We start from the raw sequence: 24,794 nt of genomic DNA, 5'->3' as shown, positions 1-24,794 counted from the left end.
AGTGTTGTTTTCCTGCAGCGCACGCAGACCTTTGCAAATAATCTAATAATGCAGGAATGTCAAACTTCAGCTGTGGAAGGAAATCCTTTTATACAGGGATTGTCAAGTCTCTAAACAAGTATCAGGAATGAGCTCGTATCAATGTGGAGGGTGTTTATTCTGCCCGTCAGAGAGATGAACAACCCAATCCACTCTCCCAGCCAGCCGCGGATTCGAGCGTTGGCTCATGGACCTCGGGAGAGCTCTTGTGCCCGGCCCTGCAGCTCGTGGGGCGGTGGGGGTGCAGGACCGGCCGCCCGTGGGGGAGCGCCGGGGGCGAGAGCGGCTGTAGGCAGGGCGGGCGGGCAGCGGGGACCGGAGAGCAGCCATCCCGCCGTCCCCAGGGCGGGGGGTGCTGAGCCTCAGGGTGTCCCCGCATGAACCCTTAAAGAGGTGAATTTCAAAATAATGCATGAGGCAACCCTCAGCGCTTCAGTAGCTGTGGGGTTTTTTTTGGTTTGGGTTTGGTTTTTTTCTTCCCTGGATGCCTTAAGCTGAGGATGCAGTTGCTGGGTAGCTCTGCTGTCGAAAGAAAACACGGGGTTTGGATTGTGAGTGGCACTTGGTAGCCAGCGGGAAGGGCTGACCCCGTCTCGCTTTGGTTCTGGGTGTCCTGGGGGAGTGCTGGGCCGGGGCTGTGTCACCGCGGGACAGTCCCTGCGCCCCGGCCGCGGCGAGCGGATCCTCCCGGGGGGATCCTCCCGGCTGTCCCGTGGGGTCTGGGTCCTCCTGGGGCCCTGGTCAGGGCAATCCCCCGGGAGGTGCCACTGATGCAGCTGGGCACTCCCCCCCCTTCCAGCCTCTCATCCAGCTCTTCAGAGCTTCGCTGCAGCCTCCGGCTCCGCAGGCTCGCCTCTGCCTCCCAACGGCCGGGCATCCCAGGGGAAACGCGCGCCGACCTCACGGCGCACGAGCTGCGATTGCGGCGGACGTGGTGCTGCCGGGGTCTTCGTGGTGTCGCCGCGTGGAAGCGGCCACTGGATTCCCCCATCTTGCAGATGCCCACCCTGAGCAGAACCGATGGCACATGCAAAATTCAACGGTAGGCAGAAAACCTGGCGCTAACGGAGATAAGGAACGTTCATCCTTGAGCGAGTCCCCGGGCACGTTCGGCTGGAATAGGAGCCCTGCAAGGGAGGCGCCAGCTATTTCAGAGCAATAGCGAGCGCGCAGATAAGGGACCTCGTTACGCAGCGAGCGCTGGCATCTATCTGGTCTGGGAGCCACCGGCTCTGCTCTCGCTTCTGTGTGCGAGCGACCTTCCCTCCTATCCCTGTCAGACACACAGGGGTTCATCAGGGCTGCGTGGCTGCAGCAGCAGACAGCATCTGCTCTGGGCCTTTTCACTGATGAATTAAAATTGAGGAGGAAAATGAAACCTTCCAAGTGCGCCCGAGACGTGCGGATGCTTGGCTCTTCCCCGTCTGCTGGGCCCCCGCAGAGACCCGGTGTCCGTTTGTCATCTTGCTGTGGCGGCAGAAAATCAGCTGGAAATGGGACTTAATTCAGGCTCTGCACCTGGAGGTGTTCCCAGCTCCGAGAGGAATTTATGCTCTCCTTGCTTCCTCGTGGCATGATTTACATATCTCTGATGATACACTGGAAGGTCCTGGCAGGTTTCAGCTGTTGAGCTGCGGTCGCGCGGCCTCAGCACCCGCTGGCTGGCGGGGGCCGTGCTGCCCCTCGTGCCAGGGGCCCGGGAGCTGGGCCTGGGATGGGGACCCGTGCCCGGGACGCGCGGTCCCTGCCGGGTGACGTCCCCGGCTCCCGCTCCGGCTGCGCCCACAGATGGGTGCTTCGCAAAGTGGGGGTGTCAGGTCTGAGGGGGCAGTTCGTAGATGCCGTTTCAGCGTGGGTTCATTCAGGTCCCCTTGCCGGCTGGTGGCAGAGGAGGGACCCGGGGCCACGCAGCAGCCACGAGACTGGGCTGCCCGAACCGCAGGGCTCGCTTGTGCTTGGCCTTCGCTGCTTTTTCTTGTCGCACTTGACCCTGTGCACGAACCCCATATTTTAGTGTGTGGGTGTTTTGCCTCCACGCGTGGCTCTGGGCGATCTGGTGCTGTTGCTTGGCTCAGGATCCGGCCCGGAGCCGCTCTGCAGAGGCAGCTGTAGTTGCTTGCAGCTGTAGTTGCTTGCTGGCTCCCGGCCGGGGGGGTGGCTGGAGCACAGAGTCCGTCCCTGGGCCCCCGCTGCAATGGTTGGGCACGGGGGCTGTTCCCCCATGGGCGCAGCGAGGAGCTGCCCAGACCCGGGTGGCCGGTGGCTCCCGAGCTCCTCCAGCATCCCCCTCCAGCATCCCCCTCCAGCATCCCCCTCCAGCATCCCCCTCCAGCATCCTCCTCCAGCATCCTCCTCCCACCCCTTCCCAGCACTGGCGGCTGCCCTCGGCTCCCGGCAGCTTTCCCTTGGGAAGCCCGGAGCCCTTCACGGCTCTCGCTGTCCCAAAGCGGGACCCTCTGAACGCTGCCGGGTGCCCGGCTCATCCATTACCGCTGCTCCCTCCTTCCCTCAGCTTTTAACTCTGGAGGGAGTAATGAACTTGGGCAGAGATCAATGCTCTCTGCTCTGATCTGGGCTTTATTCTGACATGCAGAAAACACTGCAGCAGGTAGAACTTTTTTAAAACTATTGATTTGTAACGCAGGTATGAGACAGCGCAGCTCCTGCAGTCGTGCCGGGGCTCTTCCTGGCGGAGCCGGGCACCCTGCCTCGCAGGGCAGTGATGTGAAAAATACCCCTGCTCTTTCTGCTGGAGGAAGCCTGCCGAGGGAAGGGCAAAGAAATACAGTTTGTATTTTCAAGTCCAATTTAAAGAATCTCTTTGTAGCAAGCATCTGTCACCTCATGGCAGAAAACACCTGAAATAATCTGATTTTACTGTTTATCTAGAGAGCAAATATCCTTCAGATTGCTATGTAGCACACCGATAATATCGTGTGAGTGAAGTCTGCGCCTTCCCTTCAGCCATGAAGCTTGGTGTTGAGGTGGAGATATACTGCCTTCGGGCTCCTTTTTACATTTTTAGACTTTTCAAAACAGGTGCATAAATTGTACAGGCCACGGTGCCACGGTTCTGATCTGCTGCAAGGTGCGGGTTTGGGGAAGCGCTGGTGCTGTCACTGGATTTGGCCTCTAGCTTTGTACGGCTGAAGGGAGAGTGGGATCTTGGCCCTTACATGAAATGTTTTCTGTGCCGTTCCCGGCCTGGCAGCGTGGTCGTAGGGAACGGCCTTTCTCCCGCCAGCGAGGGCTGATTGCGGGAGCTCCCTGCCTGTTTGGGCCCCTACCGCCCCAAGCTCCGGATTTTTCAGTGTGAGATGAATCTTGCGTGCTCCGGGGCGGCGATTCCCGGTACACGCGGGGGATTGTGCCCTTGGTCTTCCCTTAACATTTAAAAAAAAAGAGCAACCCCCCCCCCGAGCCACTGTTTTGCTCGTCCGGACAGCGGGGGGGCTGCCGCAGGGAGCGGCCGAGGGCGCGGGAGCCCGAGTGCTGCTCCCCCGTTATCCCGTCGTCTCCTTTATCATTATTTATTAAAATTATTAAAATAATTTCTTTTCCCTGGTGGGACGGGCGGGGTGAATCCACCGGCCTCGCTTCCTGCGCCGCCCGGGGAGCGAAATGGGGGATGGCGGGCGCTGCTCCGGGCACCGCACCCCCGGCACCGGACCCCCCCGGGCACCGCACCCCCGGCACCGCACCCCCCCCTCGGGCACCGCACCCCCCCGGGCACCGCACCCCCGGCCCCGGACCCCTCCGGACACCGCTCCCCGCAGGGCCCCGGCCCGGGCGGAGCCGGGCGCGGCGGCGGGCGCTGTCCCGGGTGCTGCAGCCGCCGGCGGGGCCGGGCCCTTCCTCGCGTGGGCGCGGGGGGTGGCGGCAGCGCGGCGCGTGGGGCCTCGCGTGGGCGCGGCGGGCGCGGCCCCGCCCCGCGCAGTTTAAGAATGAACCGTGGGAAAAACTTTGGGGCTGCGCGCGGGGCCGGGATCCCTCCGCCGGGCGGGGGAGGCTCCGGGCGAGCCGCGGCACCGCCTCGGCGCGCGGCGCCCTCCGCGCGAGGGAAGAGCTCCGCAGCGCGGCGGCGCCGGGACCGCGGCGCAGCCCCGGGGACAGGGCTCGGCCCGGCGGCGCCGCCGCCCCCGGGACAGACGCGCCCGCGGCAAGATGGGCGGCCTGGCCCTGGCCCTGGGGATTTTCCACTACCTGGGGCTCTACCTGCAGCTCGGCGCCGCCTCCCGGCACCCCCCGTGGGACGCCCCGGCGGCGGGCAGCGGTGAGCGCGGGCGGCGGGCGGCGGCCGGGGCGGCGGAGCGGGATCGGGGGCTCCGGCGGCGGCTGCCCCGGGGCGGGGGTGGGGGGGGCCGGCTGCGCTCAGAGCGCTCCCGGGGCTCTGTGTCCGTGTCCCCCCTCGTCCCCCCCCCCGCGGCGCCGGTCCCCGCGGCGCTGCCGGTCCCCGGCCGTCTCGGCCGCGCGGGGCTGGCGGCGGGGCGGGGCGGCCCCTGCCCGGGCAGCGGGACGGGTGGCGTGGGGAGGGGGGGGGTCCCAGTGCCCGCGGCGGCGCGGCGCGGTCCGTCGCGCCGGCGGCTCCGGGGAGCCGGGAGCGGGGGGCGGCCCGGGCGAGCCGGGGCTGGGCTCCGCCGCTGCCGTCCCTGGGGCCCGGGGGGCGGCCTCTGGCTCCGCCGCCGGGCTGCCGAGCCCGGGGGGGCTCTGCACGGTGCGGCCCCGCGCACACCCCCGCGCAAGGGAGCGTGCGTCCATCCCCGCGCAAGTGTGCATCCCCGCGCAAGTGTGCATCCCCGCGCACGCCGCCGCGCATCGCTGCGCGCTGCCACACGCCGCTGGCAGCGGCTCTCCCAGCCGGTGCAGCGGGGCTCCTCTCCCGCCTCCCGCCCCCGCCTGCCGCGGCTCCTCGGCCGGCTCCGGTGCGCGGCGGGTCGCTGGGTCGGCGGGTCGCGGTGCTGCCGAGCCCGGCCGGGGGCTGGGAAAGGGGACCCTCCTCCTGCACCCCCCCGCGAAAAAGTCTGTCCTGGGGAGGGCGGTTCCCGCCGCGGGGTGCCGAGCAGGGGACAGGGGACAGAGCCCCCTCGCTCTCCGCGGGGTGACACGGGCGGGTTTAAAGCTGAGCCCGAGGAGTGGCCGCCGGGTGCGCGCTGGGTGCCCGCTGCCCGCATCGCCGCCGTCCCCCTCCCGCGGCACCGGAGCTGCCGGCGAGCGGAGGGGAGCTGCTCTCTGCCCCGAGGAGCCTCCAGGCACGGGAAGCCTCGGGGCCGTGCCGGTGCCGGCGCGGCGTCCCGCAGCGATGCGGTGCGTGGGCCGGTGCGTGGGCCGGTGGGTACCTGCCTGCACGGGGAAGGGATGCTCTGCCTTTGCGTTGGGGGGAGAAAGGCAGGAGGGTTTCCGGACCTGCCGGCCTGGCGTGCCGGAAGGAGATGTGGGCGAAGAGCCTCCATTAGCCGCTGCTGCTCCCCTCAGAAATTCAGCAATAGGCAAATAAATAGTGAAATGGTCGCTGTGAGGGAGCAGGGAGCCAAGGAGAAGAAATATTCCGGGAGGGCGAGTGCACTTCGGAGCCACATTACGGCTTGCTACTACGAGCAGTTCTGCAGCAACTCACTTAATCATAACAGAAACCTTTATTAACGGTACTGAAAAGCAGTGAATAAGTGGGTCATGTATAATAAGCCATTTGTGTTCAGTAGGTGAATACCAATTTGATAAAAGCTGTGTGTGCTGAAAACCTGTATAAATTGCTGTTTAGCAGATTGGAGATTGATCATTTCATTACTCGCTGGTACAGCCTTCCCTGCGCACCGCAAGGGCCCAGCGGGTCGGGGGTGCGGAGCAGGAGAGGGGCCAGGGCCGGTGGGATGGACTCGGTCGTGGCCAGTGGGGCGAGCGGGTCCTGCCAGGCTCTGCCCGCAGCAGGCAGCGTCCGGAGCTCGCCGCTATCTCTGCCCGGTGCAGGCGGCCTGGAGGAGCCTCTGCTGCGCCGCGAGGGTCTGGCACAGCCCGGGAGCGCGGTCGCTGTTATCCTTAACTTGTCCGCAGCGGATGCAGCGAGGGAGTTGAACGGGAGCAGGGCGCGCTCCGCAGGCGTCGGCTGGGGGTGTGAACCCCTCTCGGGGCGAGGGCGGCTCCCCCACCCTGCCTCCCCGCAGGCGTGAGCAATGTGCCTGCGCTCACATGGCAGCCAGGGCTGCTCAGGGAGGGAAAAAGTCTCAGTCAAAGAAAGTCCTTTCCCTGCCCCCACGGCAAAGGCTCTGTCTCGAGCGAGGATGGAGCGAGGATGGAGCGAGGATCGGCTCCGTCTGCCCCGCTGCCCCCAGGAGAGCGCCCGAGCCGCAGGATCCCTCCTCGCCATCCCTCCCCTACCCACAGCGCTGCCGCTCGCCTCTCCCCTCCTCTCCGCTCCTCAGGCTGGTGCCTTCAATTATTCATGCCCCCCGTTGCAGACAGCCTGTGCACGCTGGGCTGGTGCCATCGGCTTTCAAACCGGCGCTAGCTGGGAAGCTGCAGCCGGTTTCCTAGCCTGCCGGCTCCCGGAGCAGGGCAGGGAGAGCCGCTCGGTGAGCAGCTCGCGTTCCCGAGGAGGAGAAGCCTGGCTCCTTCCTTGCATCGTTTGCAAGCGTTGGTGTCTCACCGCCAATAAAGCTGCTGTTGAAGGGCTGAAGGCTGGAGGGAGCGGTGCCCCGGCTCCCCGGGGTGCTGCCCTTCTCCTTTCTCACACACCCCGATGATTATTCTATCAATTACTTTCATAAACACTTTGCATTCTGCCGGATTTTTTCATGCTTCCTGATGGGAATTCTCCACCCGATGTGTTTTTCCTGCTGCTGTTCGTGCAGTCATTCAACGCAATTACTTCTGACACCTCTCCTCATCAAATGTCTGTGCTTTCTTTTCCCTTGAAGAAGCTGACAGACGATGGGCCAGACACTGGGAATTATTACGTTAGGACAGTGACAGCTAATTTTAATCATAACGTTCCCTGTGAGCGAGGCAGCAAATCAAACGAACAGCCGGTGCGGCTGCGCGCGGTCCGGGAGCCGCGGGCAGTGCGGCGGTGCCGGGGCGGGGAGCGGAGACCCGGAGGGGGCCGGGCAGCTGGTCGGCTGCTCTCCCTGTCGCGGGTGCTCTGGGATTTTGGTTCATGGTGCGAAAAGGACTCGTGCGCCTTGGGACGGACAGGCCTTCCCGGCCCCATCCGCCGACGGCTCTACCTGTGTCCGGGCTCCTCCTCTCCGTGGCTGTTTCCCCTGGCTGCGGGTTTATCTCCTGCCTGGCTGCCCCCTCGGCATGCGGCCGGGCACCGGGGATGTCGGCTGGGCTCGGCCATGCCGGATGCTTTGGTGCCTTGCACCACGTGCTCCGCACGGAGCTGCTCCGGGACGAGCCCACTGATCGCAGGGCAGGCAGAGCCGGGCAGGAGGGCACTGTGCCCGTGAGCAGCGGGTGCTGACCGCTCTGCGGGACAGGCGCCGGCACCGTGCACGGCATGGGCAGCTCTCTCTGCAGCGGCTGCCGGTGCCAATCGCTCGTGTTTTGGGTGCTGGGCGTGAGATCGGGGGGGCTGATCTCCAGCGGAGCGGAGCTCCTGTCTGCCTCATCCCGGTTCCTGCCTGCTGGGAATCATCCCCTGGCAGACACCAGCACCAAAGCGCGTGGCGGCTGAAGGATGACTGCACAGCGCTGCCGAGGGTCCCGCCGGGAGCCGTCGTAACAGGCCATTTTAGGTTTTTGCTACTTATACTATCAAATAACTGCTCCTCCTCGTTCCCCTCGGGAGGGAATTGTCTGAGAATACGACTCCCCGGGAGCCGGCTGGGAGCAGCAAGTCCCCTTTGCCTGCAGAAGGCTCCTCGTAGCCGGGGCCGGGCTGGGGAGGATTCTCACCGCTGGCGTCTCTTCTGCCGTGGCGGTAGAACCTGGCAGTGGGGAGGCTGCTGGAGGGCAGGAGCTGGGGGCAGCCCGGCCGTAATGGTTCACTGTTAGAAATACTCACAGGTTTCAAGGTTAATTCCAGCTCCCTGGCAAGGTGAGCTCTGGCCTGATCACAATCACCGAATTAGCTGGATTTTTTTTGTTGTTTTTAATTTATGCTGCAAATTTGAGCTAATTCTGCTGCTAATATGACAGTAAATAGGGACAGAGAAATGGCGCGCCCGTCCCTGGCGGGAGCCCGCCCGTCCCTGGCCGGCGTTCACGGCACTCCAGCCCGGGGCTTCCCTTGGAAAGGGCAATTGCGGGGTTGCCGGCGGAGAGCAGCGTTCCCGCGGTGCTGGGGCCAGGCTGCGAGCGGCTCAGCACTGGCCGGATGCTCACCAGGCCGGCACCCGCCAGCAGAGCCGGGAGCTGCCTGAGTGGGTCTGTGGCCGGATCCATCCCGGGCTCCAGCCCCGGCCCTCGTCCTGTCCCTGCCTGCCGCTCGCTGCCGAAGCCCTTTCCCCGGCTCAGCTGCTGGAGTCGGAGCTGCCTGCCCCGCTCTCGCCGGTGATGCCAGCCGCTGCGCCGCTGTGTTTATGCATCGGTTTGTGTTCGTGATGTGTTTTTGATGACCCGGGGTCGGCATCCCTGCTCGCGGGCTTGTCAGGAGGAGATTCATTCGCAGATGTTAATGGGCAGATGGGAAGAGGAGGGAGGCTTTAGCCCAACCCGCATAGCGGACGCCAGCAGCCCTCGTGTCCCCACCGCGGGGACAGCGTGGGCCCGGCACAGCCGGCGCGTGGAGCAGTACCGGGGCTTCTGCTCCAGGTCCGTGCAGGGGGATGCCTCCCGTGCCTTCTGATCTCCCGGGGTTACTCCTGCATGGGCAGCCCGCGCCGAGGGGTGGAGGGGCCCCGGGGCACCGCGGAGGGTCCGTCCCTCCCCAGGTTACCGCCTGGTGCGCGTGCTGGGACGCGCCGTAGGGGCCTTTGCTGCTGGGCATCGGCGCCTCTGCAGCCGAGACCCTCCCTCTCCGTCAGCCGGGGGGGACGTGGGTACCTGGGGAGGGGAAGGCGTCGGCTGCGGTTGCCGTCAGATGCATTTGCTTTTCCTGCAGCGGGGCGGGCGTGCGCGGCGGCGCAAACCCAGCGGGCTGGGGAGCCAGCCCCGTGCCGGGGACGCGGGGCAGGGTTTGCGTGGACTTGACAGCAGGCAGGGGCAGGAGCGGGCCCTCGGCAGCCGTCCCCGGGCAGGGCTGAGCACTGCCGGCAGCCCTGGCACCGAGCTGGAGAGGGTGGGGACGGCAGGGAGGGGGGGACGGGGAGGTGGCGGCTGTCTCAGCAGTTCTGCAGGGTCCCTTCCGTGGGATCTCCACACACACGCTCCACAGCCGGCAGGGAGGGAGCGGCTCAGCTCTCCTGGCAGCGCCGGCTGCTTTCTCCTGCCTCTCATTTTGCCCGTGATGGCGGGGGGGCCCTGGCGGGATCCGTGCTGGGAGCTGCCGGTGGTGGGGAGCGGGTGTGAGAGCGGTGCGGCCCCCAGGGCAAGCGGGTGGTGATGGCAGCACCGACCTGCCGCTGCCCTTGGCAGGTCTGGGTGCTGGTGGGGACCAGCTCGCCTGGACGCGGCCCGGGGGGCCGAGCGGTTGGCAGGACACGGCTGCTGACACTGCTTGGGGCCAGGCTCCATCGGAGCTGCCGGGGCATGTCTTTGGCCGGGGTTGGGGTGCCCCTCACCCCAGCGTGGACCCAGGGCTGCCATGGCCACGTCCAGAGCCGGTTCCCTTCCTGCCGTGTCTCATGGCGCTCTCCTGCTGCCGGGGCGCGGGCCACCGAGGGAGCGGATGATGGGAGTGCAAGGCTGAGCCGGCAATTAGTCCTCCAAGTGTCTTGACTCACCGAAGCATAATAAACCATGAATTATGACTGGGAGCTTTGTGAAGGCAAGAATAAGCCACACTTGATCGCGGCCCACGGCGTAACAGCGGCAGCTGGAGGGAGGGACGAGGGGCGGCAGAGGCTGCTCCGGCGGCACGGTCCTGCACCCGCCTGCCCCGGGCCTCCTGCTGCCCTGGGGCCGGGGGCTTCCCAGCCCCCCCCAGCCCCTCTCCCTGCCCGGTGCAGGACGGAGCCAGCCCCCGTCACTGCCGCCCCTCCGGCCCGGCTGCGGCTCTGCCGAGGGGTACCTGCTCGGTTAGGCGGAGAAAGAAGCGTCTGATTGACCAGTGCTGAAACGGTTCAGCGGGGGGAATAACTCACAGAGCAAGCCCGAGCACTAACTAGGTGATTAACATGCATTTGCAAATGTCCACTACGTATTTAATCACCCTCCAATACATGTTTACACAAACATTAACCGGTCCGCGTGCCCACATCGCTGTTTAAGCCGTGGCCGTCCCAGCAGCCGGTGGTCGGTGCCTTGTGTGGGCTGCGGCGGGAGGGGGGCCGGGAGAGCCAGCACGGCTCCTTGCGGGGCTCCCCCAAAGCCGCGGGCAGCGGCAGCGGGCAGGGTCCTGGCCAGGCTCCCGGGGGCTGCGTGGCCTGGGGGGCTCCCCAGGGCAGGGACGGGGGGTGCTGGGGGACGGGACAGGGCTCCAGCGGGACATTTCCAGGTGCCCGGGGCGATGCACGACCTGGCCTTGCCCCTGGCAGGGGGGGGGACAGGGCCCCCCCTTCCCTGCTGGCTGCCGGCAGCCCTCCTGCCCGTGCCGAGCGGGGGCCGCGGTAATGAATCCTGGCCGCCGTGGGGAGGGAGCGCGGCAGCCTGTATATCTCCGGTTTATGAGAGCACCAAGCTGTCCCAGCAGGCATTTTCAATTCCGTTTATCTGTGTTTCCCCATTGAGTTAATTTTATTTCCCCTGATTTTTGTTTCCTGGAAGATTTATTGATCCTGATTTTCTCAGTTTATGACAGGTAGCAGGCCATAAAGCACGCGGAGCAGCCAGCCCGTCACCGGCCCCCTCCCTTCCGCGGGGAGGACGCGGCACCAATGTCAGCGGCGGGGAGAGGGATGGTGCTGGGCGATGGGGGGGCCGGGGTGGGCAGGGGGCCGGGGCGCTGGTCGGCGCTGGCAGCTCGGCTGTCCCCTGTCCCTGCCTGCGGTGCCGGCGGGAGCGGGGTCGGGGCAGCTCGGTCGCCCTGGCGCAGGGCCCGTGCCCGGCCGCGGGGCCGCTCGTGGCCGGGGGCTGCCCGGGGGGGCCCGGATCTCCTCTGCCCGGGTCCCCGCGGAAGGGCAGGGCTGGGGCTGGGGGGTGCGGCGAGGCCCGTCCCCGCTGCGTCACCTCTGCCCGGGCGGCCGGGGTCCACGGCATCCGTCGGGGAGGGCGTGTGGTGCCGCTGGAGGGACGGGGACCAAGCCCCTCTGTCCCTCCCCAAGGGTGTCCCCTCCCGGCAGCCCCGCGGGGGCAGCGGGCGGGGGGGGGGGGCTCTGCGGACGCCCACCGCCCTTCTGCCCCGCCGCCACGGCCCCCTTCCCGCTGGCCTCCAGCGGGTCCCCAAGCTGCCCATCGCTTCCAGAGGCCGTCCCGAAGCGCCGGCGCCAGCTGCGGTTGCGCCGCGCGAGCGGAGGCAGGCCGGAGCGGCCCTCGTTCGAGCAATTCTTTATTTTACCTTTGCCAGCAGCTGCAGGTCTGACGCTCCCGCCCTTTGCTTTGGCCGCTGCCGCCGCTCGGGGCGCGGGGCTCCGGCCGGCTGCCGCTCAGGCGCCCGGTCGTGGACCGGCGCGTGGGAGGGAGGGTGCCCGGCAGACGCGGCTGTGCCGGGGCTCCGGCTGCAGCCTGCGCGGGGCTGAGCCGTGGCTGAGCTGCCCACGGAGCTGCGCGTCAGCTCGGCACAAGGGTGATTTTCAGCACGCCCTGCAAAAGCACAGTTAAACGCTGCTGCTGGAGTTCAGCCGCTCTGCAGACATCTGAGCTCTTGGCTTCCCCGGTGGGGCCTGGCTCCGCGGCCACCCGGCAGCGGCCACGGACCGTCCTGGGCAAAGGCTGCGCAGGGGAGCGTGGACCAGGGCCACCGAGGGGCGTCTGCTCCCAGCCGAGGAGCCACTTGGTGACACTGGTCACTTGCTCCTGAAACGCCGAGCCCCAAGATGCCTCTGCCTCCTCCTCGCCCCACCAAGGCACTCCTTCCCCGAAGGCTCGGCCCTGGCTCTCCCGGGCGGCTCTTGCGGCACAAGGGCTTCGTTGCCCCTCGGGAGCTGCCGTCCCCCCCTCCGTCAGACCCTACTCATTTTTCGGCAGGGGCGGAGAGGTGAGCCTGCTTTCTCGCACTGACCCGTCACCCGGAGTTTCTCTGTCCGCCCGTCTGTCTCTCATCTCACATCCGCTCTGCCGTGCCGCTTTCTCCTTCGCAGACACCTCCGGCCCTGTCTGCCGCCCCCCTCCCAGGCTCTGGGTGCTCTGCCCAGGACGTGCTGACCTGCAGTTATTAGGAGCCTTTATCCTTTTTCCCTGTAACACGTCAAATGCTCTTTCCCAGCCAAAAAGCAGCGAGGAGGTGACCTGTGTGCTTCCAGCCCCCGGCTGCCCCGCTCGCTCGGTCTTGCTCACCCGAAACTCGTCCGTACTCGGGAAGTGGAAATCCCCCAGGAGCGGGGGGACGGAATGTCCTGACCTGAGCCCGCTCTCCTGGCACCTCTCCCGGGCCCTCCACCGCGTCCCGCTCTCGTAGTGCCCTGCGGGACTGTCCTGCCACAATTCTGGGGCTGGGGACTGCGCTGGCGGTGGCCCGGCTGCCCCTTGGCTGGGGTGTCCCGGGGGGGCCGGGGGGGCCAGCACAGCCCAGCACCCCGCGGACACGAGCTGCATGGGCGTCCCCTGGCACTGGGGTCCTGGAGCCCCCTCCCCGCACGGGGACCGGGGGTGGGACGCTGGGATGGAGGGGGAGGGCAGTGAGGCAGAGGAGGGGACGAAGGGCTGGGATGTATGGGGAGGGATGTGGGGGGGTGCAGTGGGGTCTGTGGTCCCCACAGCGTCCATGGGAGGGGGCTCCCAGGGCAGGGGCTGCCTCGTGGGGCGGCCGGACACTGCGGGGCCGGCGGGTCCCCAGCGGGACCTGCTCTTCTTTGGCTGCGCTTTGAGGTGGTTGAGCCCTGGGGTTAATTAATACATACGCTTCCCAATTAAAATCTGAAAGAAAGAAGGCGCTTGATTCAATCAAGCCTTTTCTCCACTCATCTGCCAAATTCCCGTCTGTGGGAGTGGATTTTAATTGTGTTCGGAGTAATTTGGACGTGGCTGGAGCCCTCAGGCCGTCGCCCCCGCCTCTGCTCCGCACGCCCAGCCAGGACCGCAGGGGCCCGGGGTGCTGGTGCGGGGTCTGCCGGGACCCTCTGGCTTTGGCCGTCACTCCTGCCGTCAGGAATCCTGCAGAGCAAAAGCCCGATCCTGGGCCACGGCTGGGGAATGGGTGGGCGAGCGTTGGCTGATGGCTGGATATGGTGGCCCTGGCACCACCGCGGCAGGAGCACGGATGAGCCCTTTGCCACGTGCCGAGGAGCAGCCGGCGCTGGGCAGCGCCGGACCCCCCTGCTCTTCCCGCAACCTTCAACCGCCAGAGCTCTTCCCCGGCCCGGGGTCCCGGGTGACCAGAGGTGCAGGAGCTGTGCCGGGAACCCCGCCGAGAGAGCAGGGCTTGTTAAAGCCCTTGTGCTGGGTATCTCCCTCAGTTCCCCTGCTAAAATGGATTAAAGGAAAGCGATAAGTATATAGGATTTCCATGCGTCCGGAGGGACAGGGAGATATTAAAGGTATTAACTTTTCCATCTGGGCTGGTAATCACTCGTTTTCAGAAGGGATCAGGGCTCCGTGGCAAGCCCCGGGGAGCTGCACGCTGCTCCCGACGGGACGCGTGTCCCAGGGGGCTCCGGTGGCACCGGAGGGACCCACGTGGCAGCTTTGAGTCGGCAGCGCCGGCAGCATGAGGTGGCCAGTGAAGACAGGAGGAGGGCACAGGGCACCCGGCGCGGGTACAGCGGGACCCTGATCCGGCCTCTGAGACCCCCCCGGGCTGGGCAGGGACGGGCGGGGACGGGCAGGGCTGGCCGGCCCCTGCTGGAGCAGATTCCAGCTGGACCAGGTTCATCCCAGTGCTGCCACCAGCCCCAAAGCAATGCTCCTTGGGCGGTGGGGACAGGGCAGGCGGCCCTCGCGCCCCGCAGCCCCTGCCCTGCCCGCAGCCCCTGCCCGCAGCCCCTGCCCGCAGCCCCTGCCCTGCCCGCAGCCCCTGCCCGCAGCCCCTGCCCGCAGCCCCTGCCCGCCTCCGTGGCCAAAGGAGCGGCAGGGGAGCGTGGGGAGGCTGGCGGCCCCAGGCCCAGCCGTGCCGGCATGGGGGGCTCAGCCCCCTGTCCCCGTGCCACGCTGGGGAGAAGCCACCGCAGATTGTGACAATAACATTTGCGGGTGACCTGCACGCTGGGGCCGTCTTTACAGAGGAACAATAATCTCTCCAGAGGAGATGAAAAGAATTCTAATTACATCTCCGAACAATATTTGTTTTGAGTGAGGAAAGCAAACCATATGGCATGTGGGAGACTGTTTGGGGGCCGCATTAAACACGGATTTGTTTTTCATTTGTGCTCTCCTCTAAGCGGAGATGCGATCGTGCTTTATTTATTTATTACATCTTGGAGGCGCGTGGGGGTCCCGTGCCCACGCTGGGGCGGGGGGTCCCGGGACGTGGCGTGAGAGCGGAGGGCCAAAGGCTCCTGCCCCCTGCCTTTCCTCCGGTCGCGCTTTGCAAAGTGCCGGGGGGCCGGGCGGCTCTGCCGGGCTGGGGATGGTGGGGGGACAGCCAGGATGGGAGGGGTCCACCTGCGTGGCAGGGACCTGTCCCCTCCACCGAGGATGCCAGGTCTGTTTGGCCGGGGAAGGGTCCGGGCGCTCCTGGCGACCCTGCTCGCGTGGCTGGCAGCATCGTCCTCGCCGGGGTGGTGGCACGTCCCTGCAGGCGCCCGCAGCCCTCGCTCTGTCTCCTGCAGCCCTCTTCACCGAGACCCCCCATGACATGACGGCCCAGGCGGGCGAGGACGTGGAGATGGCGTGCTCCTTCCGAGGCAGCGGTTCCCCCTCCTACTCCCTCGAGATACAGTGGTGGTACGTCCGCAACCACAAGGACTGGACGGACAAACAGAAGTGGGCTTCCAACCAGGTAACGCCCCTCGTTCGGGGTTCGCTTGCAGCGGCTGTTGGGGCTGAGGGGGGGACCCCATCCCGCAGCAGCGTCCCCAGCGCTGACCCAACCTGCAGACGGCAGGGTCTTGCCCCACTCCGCTCCGTGCTCGCGGGCAGGGATGAGCCTGGGGGTCCCACGGCGCAGGATCGCACGTGGGGTGCGCGGCGTCCTGCTGCGCCGAGGCTGCCCCGCGGCGCGGGGCTGGTGGGGCCGGGCTGTCCTGGCCGCCCTTCGCAATTAGCTGAGGGGCCGCGTGGCCCGTCCCCTGGGACTGATCCCGGCAAAGGCTTTGTCTTTGTGCTCGTGCCTTCTCCCATCTCATCGCGAAGTCGTCCCCTCGCATCCTTCCCGCATCCTCCGCCCCCGGCCCTCCCTTGTTTTCCCCATTTCCATGTGTATCGGTCTCGGCAAACAGCTGTCTCTTTATTTCTCTTTCTGTTCACACAGAGATAAGGGCCAAATAATGGGAAGGCAGCTTTAGGTATTTTAATGAGCCTTTATTATTGTGTCTTTGGCAGAGCTGCTACTGGTATTACCATAAATTGAGAGAAGCATCGGGGAAGCGCTGCCGCTTGGGAGCACTGCTGGGGGCCAAGGGGGCTGCGGGGGCTGAAGGGGCGAGGGCTGGTGGGGACGCGGTGTGGGGAGCGGGCACGGGAGCGGGCTGCGTGGCGCAGCGGGGACCCTGGACGCCGGGGCCCTGGTGCTGCCGGCGGCTGCCGAAGGGGACCCGGGGTGCCGCCCGGCTCTCTACCCGATTCGGAAACGTCCATTCGGGAACGTCGATGGTAATGGGGGCAGGTGCTGGCCGTGAAGGGGCTGGGGCTGGGGCCAGGATCTCTGCCGCGGTGGCGATGCTGCGGTAGGCAGGTCTCCATCCCCAGGTCACAGCAAGCACCCACTGACAGAGCCGAGCTGTGGTGGGGACCCGCGGGCGAGCACCCCATCCTCCCCGGTGCTCTGGTGCTGCCATTCCCTCCCCTTCCCGGCTGCCCCGCGCGGCTCCCGTCTGCCCTGGGTGCCCGGGTTTGCTGGGGCTGAGCGGCCCCCTCCTCCCTCCTCCTCCTCCTCCTCCTCGCTCAGGGCAGCCAGCCCACTTGGGGCAGCCATCCCAGGGGCGGGCAGGGGTCCGGTGGGCTCCTGCCTCCTCCCAGCTGAGCTGACGGGTTCTCTTCCCTCTCTGGTCTCTCTCCCCATCCTGCTCTTCCCACAGCTGAAAGCATCGCCGCAGGAGGAGCCTGGGAAGGACGCGACAAAAATAAGCGTGAGTTTGGCTAACGGTTCTTGCAGGGGCGCTGGTCGAGGCTCGGCTGGAACGTTTCCCCGCGATGCCGGCGCTCAGCGTTGCACGGAGCTCGGGGGACGGGGGGGTCTCCTGGGTTTGTGTCTGCAAGGCCAGGTGCCCCGGACGAGGTGTCCCGGAGGGTGCGCTGGTCCCGCCGGCGCTGCCGTGCCGCGGGCTGGCGACGCCGGGGTGGGTGGTCTGGATTCGCCCCCCAGTGCTGGGAGCAGCCAGGGTGAGGGGCAGCTCCCCTGTTCCCCCCGGCGCTGAGGGTCGCAGCCTGGACCACGAGCCCCGTCCGGCTCCTGTCGGCATCTGAGGGACCCGTTTACGCTAAAGAGAAAATAATCTAATTTACTCACCGGATTAGCATCCCAAAGCCATTTAGGCTCCTGTGAACAGAACGAGGAGACACTAATCAGTTAAATAAAATAAATGCTCTTGGCCTCCCGCTGACAGGCGCGTGCCCCCCCCACTGCCGGCCCTCCCCGCCTAGGGGGGCTCCGCGTTTGGGGGTGCCTCAGAAAGGGGGCAATATTGGAAAGCGCTTCCCACCGTCGCCCCTGCCCTGGCAGCCTCTTCTCGCTCTTCCGTTTTCCCCTCGCCGAGTGAGCAAGGGGGGACGGGGCTCGCCACGCACCCAGGGCTCCTCGGGGCCGAGGATCGCCCGTGCCCAGGATCAGCCCCTCCGCCCGGCTCTCACCCCCGGGAAATGACAGCGTGCCGCGGCAGGTGAAATGCCAACAAGCTTCACGATGGAGGGCGTCACCGCTCGTCTCCCGTCTGTGGGGATCAGCGTGCGCAGCTTCCCTTGCTGGTAAAGAATGCCCCACGGGGCCCCTATCCCCTTTGATCGCGTTGCGTCGTGGCTCCCTGAGGTTCCAGCCCAGCTTGTCACCGCTCCGGTGATGGGCACCGCCACGTGCCGACAATCCACGTCCAAACCCCGGCAGGTGCCTTCGGGACCCGCCTCTCGCCGGGGTGCTGTGGCTCACCGCCCCGTGAGCAGCGATGCGCCGGGACTGCTGCCGCAGCGGCCACAGCCCGGGCGCTGCCAGCCCCTGGCTTCGCTCCTGCCCGGCACGGGCGGCAGGAGCCGGCAGCGAGCTTTGCAAAACACGGCTTGCGTGGCTCGGGAGCGCCGCTGGACCCCCCCTGCCACCGCAGCCCTGCTCCCAGGGCACAGCGCCTTGCTCCCCCCGGCCAGGATGTCGGGGTCCCGGTGCCTGATGCCAACCGGGGGCTGCGGGCAGTTTGCAGCTGGGGACCGGGGGCCGAATCCTGCGCCGGGCAGGGGCGCGCGGCCGGGAGCTGGTGCCGTGTTAGAGCCCAGGGAAGGCAGGTCCCGTGGCACGGCCGGCGCAGCCGCGCGGAGCCCGGCTGGGGTGGCAGGAGGGGCCGGGGCAGGTGCCAGGGCTGCGGAGCCGTCCCGGGGCCAGCACTCCCGCTCGGCTCGGCCATCGCATTTTTCAGCATAATTAGGCAGTTAATTGCACGCCGGAATGTAATCGATGTATGCGCGTGTGTAACCAGGATTTATTTTGAAGCGCTCGGGGTGCGATGCTTCTGCTGTCTCCTCCAGATCAGGCCAGCAGGGAGAGGCTTGAGGGTTGGGGTTTTTTTTTGTTATTTTAAATGTCCTTGATTATTAAGTGTTTACAGAATGGAGGAGATAAATGAACACGGGCGATACACCACCACGAGCGGTTCTGATAAAACGTGCGTTACAGCCACGGCGGCAATTGACTGAGAACAAACGGCAGCGTCAAACAATGCGAGACGATGTAAATCATACACAGAAACCACCGCGTCAGGCACCCCTTGGCCATTTTTTATCCGCCAAAACACACTTGGTGCTGCAGGCGCTGGCGCCGACGCTGCCCGGAGCCACCGCGCTTCGCGGAGATGCAGAGAGGGAAACCGCTCCCGCCCTTTACCGTGCAGCAGCACATGCGATGGGTCTGCATTTATTTTTTCCCCCTCGAATTCTTTAAACCCGCTGTTTTGCCGCCGAGCAGCAGCGCGTTGCAGTGCCGAGCTGGGGCTGGGCACCGCTGCAGCCGTCTGTCCGTCCCGACCCGCGCCGGGGTCTCTCCCCCTGTTCCCACGGGGCAGTGCAGGCTGGCGCGGCCCTGCCCGAGCCTGCGAAGCTGTGACTGTCATGACCGGTCATAAAATCAGCCCTCCCACTCATAACCGAGCCGTGGGCCGAGGCTGCGACCTCCTGGGCAGCAGCTCCACAGCCGCCGGCAGCGCCAGCAAATTGGGGGTTTCTTTTATTAGTTCTCAATTTCCCAGCCATTAATTTCGGTAAGTGACTCCTTGCTCTCCTGACACAAAGGGGTTTTTTTGAAGCTCCTTTCCCGTGACGGCCTCGGCGCCCAGGCACGCTCGTACCGGGGCCCGGCAGCTCGCCTCCCCCCGCCCCGCAGCCCCCGTGCGCAGCCCCCGCCCGCCCCCGTCCCGTCTCGGGCGCAGCTCGGAGCCTGCCTTGCCCTGTCCTTGGAGAAACAGCCCCTCCACGGGACCAGCCCCCCCGAGCCGCGTCCCTGGCGCTGCAGGACTGGTGCTCGGGGCTGCGCGTGGGCTCTGAGCAGCCCCGGAGCCCCGCTTTGGGGCGGCCCCGGCCACGATGTGGGCCACGATGTGAGCCCACGATGGGCGGCCCCGGCCACGACGTGCAGCACCGGCCGCCTCTCAGCAGCCCGCGGTGTACAGGGCGGCTGGACGCAGCTGCTCGCGTGTGCTCACGTGTGCTCGCGTGTGTTTGCATGTGCTCGCACGTGCAGGCACTGGTGGCTGCGGCAGCTCTGCCCGGCGGAGGGGCCGGTGACGGGGCCCCCATCCCCGCGCTGCCGCCCGCGTTTTGGTGCTGTCTCCTTTGCCTTTTGGGCAAAGGAGTTTGCGGGAGTTTGCAGCTCTTTGGTTGCGGCTCCCAGCCCCATTTCTAAACACCATAAAATCTTCAGCTAACAAATGCAGCGGCAAGTAGAAAAATGGCCTTTGCCATCCAGTGTGATTATAGGGAACAGAGCCAGGGGCCTCGGGGCGGGTTATAAATCTGATTTATTGACCCAGCCCAACAGCAGCCGCAGCTCTGGCTACTGAGTAAGTCTTAAATTTCATTGGGTGATAAATACTGAGAGCGAATCAATTTGGTAGAAAAGCTAATTAGCCGGCGTGGTTCCGCATCGATCTCTGAGCCCCGCACGGCCGGGCGCACGCCAGGGACTCCATCATCCCGCGGTCCGGGGCTGGGGCCAGGGGCCGCCTGTGCCGACGGCCTGGCTTCGCCCTCCTTCGCCACGTCCTCCCCCGCACGTGGCCGGGGCGCGGCGGGGTGGCACGCGTGCGGGGGTGGCACTGACCCCGGCGTCTGGGGCTGTGGGGGTCCCGGGGGCCGCCTGACCCCCCCCCATCTGCTCCACTGCAGGTGGTGAAGGTGGTCGGCAGCAACATCTCCCACAAGCTGCGGCTGTCACGGGTGAAGCCGGCGGACGAGGGGACGTACGAGTGCCGGGTGATCGACTCCAGCGATGGCAAGGCACGGCACCACAAGGTGAAGGCGTACCTGCGGGTGGAGGCGGCGGGGGGCACGGGGCACCCCCAGGACACCCAGCTGCGGGGCGCCCCGCTGCCGGACCCCGCCGCGCCGGGCTCAGCCCACGCGCACCACCACCACCACCACCACAAAGCCGGGAAGGAGCTGAAGAAGCGCTCGGCAGACGCCTCCTGCGTGCTGTAGGTGGGCGGTGCCGGGGGGGTGCCGGAGCCCCCCGCCGCCCCGGACTCGGCGGAGCCGGCGAGGGTCCCGCACCCCCCGCCAGAGACTGGCCCCACCGCCCTGTCTCACCCACCGCCCCCTCCTCCCACTGGCCACTGCCGGCTCGGTTTCTTCCCCAGCCCCGTGGCGCAGCGGCGCCAGGGCTCGGTGTGGGAGCGGGACCGAGTCCGCGCCGGGGGGGCATCGCTGGGACCGTGCCCGGGGCGTACGCCCACACGTGGTGGTCCCCATCCCCACCGGCCCCGTGTGGGCGGGTACCCCGCCGCTCGCTGCCATCCGCAGCGCCACGGGCCGCGTTGCGCCCCAGCTTTGCGTGCCCGGTGGGGGCCCCCCCTGCCCGCGGGACCCACCCTGCCCTCCCTTGTGCTTTGCAGAACCAACCGTCCGTTCCCGTAGGAGGCCCAGTTTAGTTGCTCTGTTCCAGCCCCGCAGCGCGTATATAAGTTCCAGCATCCATCTTACAGACCGCGTATATCGCCTCTCCCTGCCCCTGCCTGCCCCAAAGCCGCCCCAGCACGTCAAGGCCTGAGCTCAGCGGAGGAAGGACGGCACGGCGCGGCACGCTCCCCAGCACAGCTGTGGCACTGCGGGCTGTGCCGCGCATCGCCCAGCCGGGCAGCTGCCCGCGGTCCGTGTGTGCCCGGGGAGCCGCGCCGTCGGAGCTGGGGCGCTTTCACCCATTGCTCCTCCCGTCCCTTTGCATTTCACGGAGGAAGGGGGGCTCGGCCGTCAGCCCCGGCTGCCCTCGCTCCATCTCCGCTGCCCGTGCCGGCACGGCTCTCGGCCCCCCGCTCCCGGCCGAGCTCCCCTTCCTCCTGCACCACGCCCCGGGCAGGGTCCGGCTCCCGGGCTCCCGTGTCGCCGTGCAAATGGCAGAGCCCGTCCCTGGTGCCCCCACGGGTAAACACCGCCGCTGGGGATGGGGCCGCGGGGAGGGAGAGGGGGGTCCCGGGTCTCCCTGTCTGGGTGCCAGGCGCTGCTCCCCTGCCGCTGCTCGCCCACGCCGCCACGCCTGCCGCCACCAGACCTGCTGCAGCTAATAAAGCTCTTTAAACAAAGCCTCTGCGGGTCTGCCGTCTCTGTCCCTGGCGTGGCAAGGGGACGTGGCTTTGGCACCGTCTTGGCTAAAGAGGGGCACAGCTGGGGCTGCCCCTGGAGGGTGCTGGGTGCTGGGCTGGGGCCGGGTGGGCATGGGGATGGGGATGGGGATGGGGATAGGGTTGGGATGGCATGGGCATGGGCGTGGGCGTGGGCATGGGTGGTGTCACCCGCAGCTGAGGGCTCAGAGCATTTAAAGGCTGCAGCTGGGGAGCTGGGTGGGAGCTCCCTGCTCTGTTGGGGAGCTGGGTGGTGCTGCCCTGTGGGTGCAGGATACGGCCAGGTCCCAGGTGAGTGGGAGCTGCTCTGCACTGTGGTCGTGGGGTGCTGGGTGCAATGGGGAGGCTGGGTGGGCTGCTGGGGCTCTGGCCCCTCTTTGTGCTGCTGGGTGCCAGCCCTGACCTGTGCCTGGGCTCCTGGAGCAAAGGCCTTGTCCCCAGGTGGGCAGGAGGCGGGGGTCCCCGACGCGGGGGTGCTGGCTGCCCCTGGGGCTGGGCTCTGCCCCCCCGTAGGAGAGGAGCTCCCAGCATCGGCAGCGCCCGGCTCGGCCCCCGCTGCCAGGAGTCACCCGTCTGCTTTGCAGCTTATTAATCCCCGGAGCTCTGTGGCACTCACCTCTCACTTCGCTGACACGAAGCGATTTGTCATGCGTTAGAGTAACAAAAGCAAAAGCCGCCGGCCTGGTGTCAGCCAGCACCGGCAGCCGAGGAAGGGCACGGTGCGGCTGGTGACCGTGGGACGTGGCGAGGGCCGTGCTCTCCTTTGCCACCCGCTGTGGGTCTCGCCTGCAGAGCCGTGGTCTCGGGAGCAAAATGGCACGGGAGCCTGTAAACATGCCGTGTACTTTATCAGGGGAAAAATATTAAGCAGCTGCAGGGCAAGGGGGCTGTTGTTGGAAATTCTGCTTTGCCACAAGCAATACCAGCTGCCGCGCCGTTGCTTTCCCCGGCGGAGCTGTAGGGGCTTGTGCTGCACTCGGATGCTCTGTGTCAGGGGACCGTGTATCACTGGGGGGGGGGAGAGGAAGCGTTGGCCACTGGTGCAGTAAAAAACAGCCTATAGAGGAGGAAAATGAAGAGCCGAAGCTGCTTTGGGGAGGGTAAGAGGCTGCAAATAACCTCAAATGGAGAGTAAACAAATTGCTGTGTGGTGTAGTAATTTGCAAAACCTAGAGGCGAGCTTTAAAAATAACAGGTTTTATTAGAAGAGATTAATTTTGCTGAGTTTATATGAAATCTTGGTAGTGGGAGCAGGAGGAGAGGGCCCCGCTGGATCTGCCCGCAGCCCTGTGGCAGCGCCCGACGCCGGGGGCTGCAGGTGGGGCCGTGCCCTGACCCCGGCTGCGGGGTCTCCCCGTGTCCCGGGCTGGGTTTGCGCAGGGAGGAGGTGGCTGGACGCGGGTTTCTCGGCTCCCCGTCCCCGGGGAGGGTGGTCGGAGCGGGGTGAGCCGGCTGGCAGCCCTGCTCGCTGTGCCTGGCGAGGGCCGTTCCCCCGCACGGCCCCTCCAGCTCTGCGGAGCTGGGAGCAGCTGCCCCCGCGGGCCGGGTCTCCTCTGCGATGGCGAGGGTGCTTGGCGGGCTGGGCACCCCTTCCGCACCCTGGGGTGCTGCCCCTGGCTCGGTCCCGGGCCCCGGTGGGTTTGGGGGCTGCTCGGGTGCCTGCCCGGGGAGGAGGGTGCGGGCAGGGCAGCAGAGAAGCCCCTGGGCTTGCTTGCAAACGGGCCGAGCTTAATATGCAAGTCACTGCTCGGGAGGAACCAGCCTCATGAAAATGCCATTTCCACGCAGTCACTCTTGTGGCCGTTATCCTGCTTCAGACAAAAGCAATTTACTCTGCCTGTAATAAAGCAGGGGTGATAAAGAAGCTGAGAAAAGCCGTGACAGGCGGCCGTGCGACTGAGACAGGCCAGCCTCTCTCCACTGCCCGCACCGAACCCCTGGCTGGGGACGGCAGCCGAAGGGAAAAGATCCGGAGAGCCGAGAAGCCTGGAGAGCACCGGGAGAAACCGGCGCTGGGGCTCAGCGTGCGTCGTCTTGGTGCAGTCGGTTGTGCCAGAGGCCCGGCTGGGGGGATGTGCTGGTTCCTGGGCACCCCGACACGCACCGGTGCAGTGACCGACGCACCGACCTGCTCACCGGGCAAGGCAGGAGGGTGGCCCGCGGGAGCAGGCATCAGCCCTCCGTGCCCGCGGTGCGCTGCCCTGCCCGGTAAGTAACGCCCAGCCAGAGAAGGGGCTGCAGGGGAAGGTGCGTTTGCCTCTGCGGACGCAGCAGCTCGGCGCTGGGAAGGAGCGTCGCAGGAGGGACAGAGCGGTGGGTCCCGCCCTGTCCCCACGGGGCACGGCAGGAGCGTGCCCGCGCTGTCGTAAGGACCTGAGCACCCTGGTCCCCGCTGTGCCGGGGCAGTGACCCGCTGTCCCACGGGATAACACCGTCAGCCACGGGGTGAAGCGCGGCAGCAGCCCCTGAGCCTCATCAGCATCTCCTCGGGAGCCCGGTTTTGCGCAGCCAGTGCCGCCGCTGGGCTCGGTGGTGAGGGCTCCATCAGCCCCGAAAGCAGCCGGCTGCGTTACGGGGTCGCCAGGAAGCCCACGCTGGAGCAGCCGCCCAAGGCCCCCCTCCCGATGGATGCAGCTGGTTCCAGTTGCCCCCTCCCACCCCCTTCCCAGCTCTATTACATGGGAAGATGGTAATTAAGAAAACTTTTCTAATTCCTCTCCTGTTGTCACAGCCCTCCTGCTGTCTGTACCGTCCCGCTCAGAAACGGCACCCACCTCCCTCGCCCGGCCCAGTCGGGAGGAAGGGGAGCTGGTCTGGGCTCCGGTGCGGTGCCACGAGACCTCTGACCATGGGGCGCGTGCCGGCAGCTCGTGCCTGTGCACACGCTGGGGGTCTGCGCCCCGAAATGCTGCACCCACCAGAGACGGCTTCGCTTCCAGCCCTGTCCACGGGAGCCGTGGCTGTGCAGTCCCCGCCGGGGCCGTTAAGACCCCGGGAGCGGGAGCTAGCATGGGCCTGGCCAGAGGGGGATGCGCGTGGATCGGCAGGGGTGGGAGCGAGGGCTCCGATGTGACGGTGCTGCCCCGGAGCCTCGCGCGTGGTGGGGTGCCTCGACGCGGGCGCAGGCAGGCTGGCGTCCTCGGAGACCCTGCCGCTGCGCTCTGCAGGGTCGCTGCGGCTGGGCAGGGCGGGCTGGCTGCCGAAACCCGGGCGGGTTTACAGGGCTGGTGCTGGGAAGGCAGCCGGGGAGGTGTTTCGCTGTGGTGGATACTGCAGATGCCGTTTGCTTTCATGCTTTTCCTTTCAGAAACCTGTATAACTTTATTCTAAAAAAAGCTAGAACAAAGGTTATCCGTTTTTCTTTCAAGCTTGCCTTGTCTCGGCGGAGGTGAATCCAGCAAGGCTGGGCTACTTCTGCTTCCCAGAGGTGACCAATTCAATCGGAGCAGAGCACGTGCAGATAAATCACTTGCCCGCCTGCAGCCCGTGACCAGCCAG

The 24,794-nt window shown here is 66.5% G+C and overlaps 1 protein-coding gene across 1 annotated transcript; it reads left to right on the top strand.

The window, feature by feature from the left end:
- Positions 1-4,203: 4,203 nt before the first annotated feature.
- Positions 4,204-21,139, top strand: VSTM2L (V-set and transmembrane domain containing 2 like). Its single transcript, XM_075517208.1, has 4 exons — positions 4,204-4,312; positions 14,940-15,109; positions 16,347-16,397; positions 19,849-21,139. Exons 1-4 carry the CDS (start codon positions 4,204-4,206, stop codon positions 20,158-20,160), a joined length of 642 nt encoding a protein of 213 aa, XP_075373323.1. The 3' UTR covers positions 20,161-21,139.
- The last annotated feature ends 3,655 nt before the right edge of the window (positions 21,140-24,794 follow it).

Source organism: Mycteria americana, chromosome 14 (genome assembly GCF_035582795.1).
Source record: "Mycteria americana isolate JAX WOST 10 ecotype Jacksonville Zoo and Gardens chromosome 14, USCA_MyAme_1.0, whole genome shotgun sequence".
NCBI lineage: Eukaryota > Metazoa > Chordata > Aves > Ciconiiformes > Ciconiidae > Mycteria > Mycteria americana.
This window is presented reverse-complemented; position numbering and strand designations above follow the sequence as displayed.

Excerpts from the sequence above, each read along its gene's own strand:
- VSTM2L (XM_075517208.1), top strand. The coding sequence starts at position 4,204 with ATGGGCGGCCTGGCCCTGGCCCTGGGGATTTTCCACTACCTGGGGCTC. Across the intron at positions 4,313-14,939 it reads CGCCCCGGCGGCGGGCAGCG|CCCTCTTCACCGAGACCCCC; the intron begins GTGAGCGCGGGC and ends TGTCTCCTGCAG. Across the intron at positions 16,398-19,848 it reads AGGACGCGACAAAAATAAGC|GTGGTGAAGGTGGTCGGCAG; the intron begins GTGAGTTTGGCT and ends GCTCCACTGCAG.